This window comes from Austrofundulus limnaeus, unplaced genomic scaffold (genome assembly GCF_001266775.1).
Source record: "Austrofundulus limnaeus strain Quisiro unplaced genomic scaffold, Austrofundulus_limnaeus-1.0 Scaffold172, whole genome shotgun sequence".
NCBI lineage: Eukaryota > Metazoa > Chordata > Actinopteri > Cyprinodontiformes > Rivulidae > Austrofundulus > Austrofundulus limnaeus.
The window spans coordinates 354,345-356,404 of NW_013952574.1; the positions used below are offsets into that span (position 1 = coordinate 354,345).

General features: G+C 40.7%; 1 protein-coding gene across 1 annotated transcript in view; it reads right to left on the reverse strand.

The window, feature by feature from the left end:
* The window catches only part of LOC106523969 (sarcoplasmic/endoplasmic reticulum calcium ATPase 2), a 20,374-nt gene that overhangs the window by 16,603 nt on the left and 1,711 nt on the right, over positions 1–2,060 (reverse strand). The window contains exons 2-3 of the mRNA XM_014017560.1: positions 1,618–1,635; positions 1,458–1,540 (exon numbers count right to left, since the gene is read on the reverse strand). Of these exons, the coding sequence (XP_013873014.1) occupies positions 1,458–1,540; positions 1,618–1,635 (101 nt within the window). The remainder of the gene's footprint in view (positions 1–1,457; positions 1,541–1,617; positions 1,636–2,060) is intronic.

A 2,060-nucleotide genomic window follows, 5' to 3' on the forward strand; every position in this document is an offset into this window, starting at 1 on the left:
CACACACACACACACACACACACACACACACACACACACACACACACACACACACACACACACACAGAGGGAGTCTCAGTTATCAAAAAGTTCCTCAGCCATCTGTTAATCTGGATTTGAGCTGTTTTAAGAATATAAAAAAGGTAACTTTGCAGGAACAAATTGCACAGCAGCAAACRTTAATTCCAGTCCTACAGATGCCATCATGCTGCCCTGAAATGTTTACAATAATGTGTGTTAACTTGTCTGTTAGCAAAATTTCCCACCCCACTAGACAGATTTTGATTGAAACTCCCAGGAGTGTTCACAGGAGGGATTTTTACATCTGATTAACTTTTGGACACTATCACATTAAAGATGGAGTTAGAACGTTTGAATTAACCTTGGCAAAGACAAACATTGCATCAACTCAGATAATATTGTAGTAGCTGGGAGTCATTTCAAACACAGATTTTTGTGCATCAACATAAATAAAGTTGGAGGAAGTGACTGCTGTAACTTCCAGAGTATAAGTGTCACCATATTGGAGTCTGTGCACAGCAGATCTTTGAAGCCATTTTACCTTAAAATGTTTTTGTAATCAGTATTTGGTTGTTGCTTGTTGTCAAAAGAGAGTTTTTAATTTGGTATGGTTGTAGCTGTGAATCAGCCCAACACAAACTCCAAGTGTTAATATTTGTTAGAGATTTATACTTTATTGTCCCCAAAGGGAAATTTGTCCTGGACACCGTACGCTAAACAAAGCTGCTTCAAACAAATGCATAAACATTCTTAGTTAAACAACAAATCAATCACGAACAGAAGAGATTGTTCTGTCCATTAYCTGAYKAAGAGAACTGAGGGGTTCTCTTCCACGGTTAGAATGACCTGTCATGGCCTAAATAGAGYTCAGTTTGTAACAGAGTTCCTGTCCTCTCGTCAGGCCTGTCCGAGGCCTGCTTCGAGGCAGTAAATCCTGTTTCTTCACTTGAGGTGACCCCTACATAACTGTGCCCCCCTGAGCTATTTAGTTGAATAGCCCTGCTCTGGTGTGAAAGGTCTCTAATATGAAGATGTCCTTACACAAGAACACTCACTATCTCTAATCTGTCGGTGGCCCAGGAAAGGCCAGGTTCAGTCACTGCACAGCAGTCAGGCTCGGTGCACATGGCACCGGGTGATAGCGACTCTGCTGTTGTCACCATTCCTCAGATGAGCCGACAGCCTCCTCAGCTGTTCAGCTCCCTTCTAAGTGAGTGTAATCTCAACAAACTGAAGCCGTTCACACTTCAGCATTACAACATGAGCTGCACCAAGTCTGCCATTAGTCACGCCAGACTTCTTTCTAATTTCATCCGCAGTTGGGACTTTATGTAAAAATGTGGACAGTGGTGGAAGTGAGCTTCTTCGACTTCTTACAGCCTGCGCATCAACATTTTGATAAAAAAACAAACTTCAAAACGTAACTAAAGACTTACGAAAGATATGCACGCAGCCAGGAGAAGAATTCGAACAAGTAAATCTTCAAACTGTTCGAGGACGAGCTCCCATAATGATTTCCCTGGAGACAGAGCACATGTTTAAAGTGATCCATCACAGAAAGCCATCAGKGACAGTGATGTCAGGAAAGACCATTACCTTCCTCTGCTGGTAACTCTGCGTGGAGTCATATCCAGGAGTCACACAAAACACAAACAGAAAGAGATGATTAATCAAAACACAAATACATTTTCATTTGGTTTTGATAGACGATATTCCTGACGTCAAATTATTTATTGCTCATTTTTAAATAAGGGAGCGTCTTAACTCTAGTCAACCAGCTCCTAGAGATTTCCAGATCCAACCACAGAAACCAGAGGTGATGAAGTTTGTTCCAGGTGTCCCCTGCTCTGTGGAAGTCTACCTTTAAACATTACAGCTGATCACACCATTTGATCATTTTAAAGCTGGCTTTTAGTTTAATCTGAGCAGAACATGACAATTTTTTGTTTGTTTTTTTACTTTGTTTTATGTAATACTTATTGCTTTTTAGTCCAGCTGTATTCAGGGTTCCTACAGTTTAAGGTAAGTTAAATTTAAGA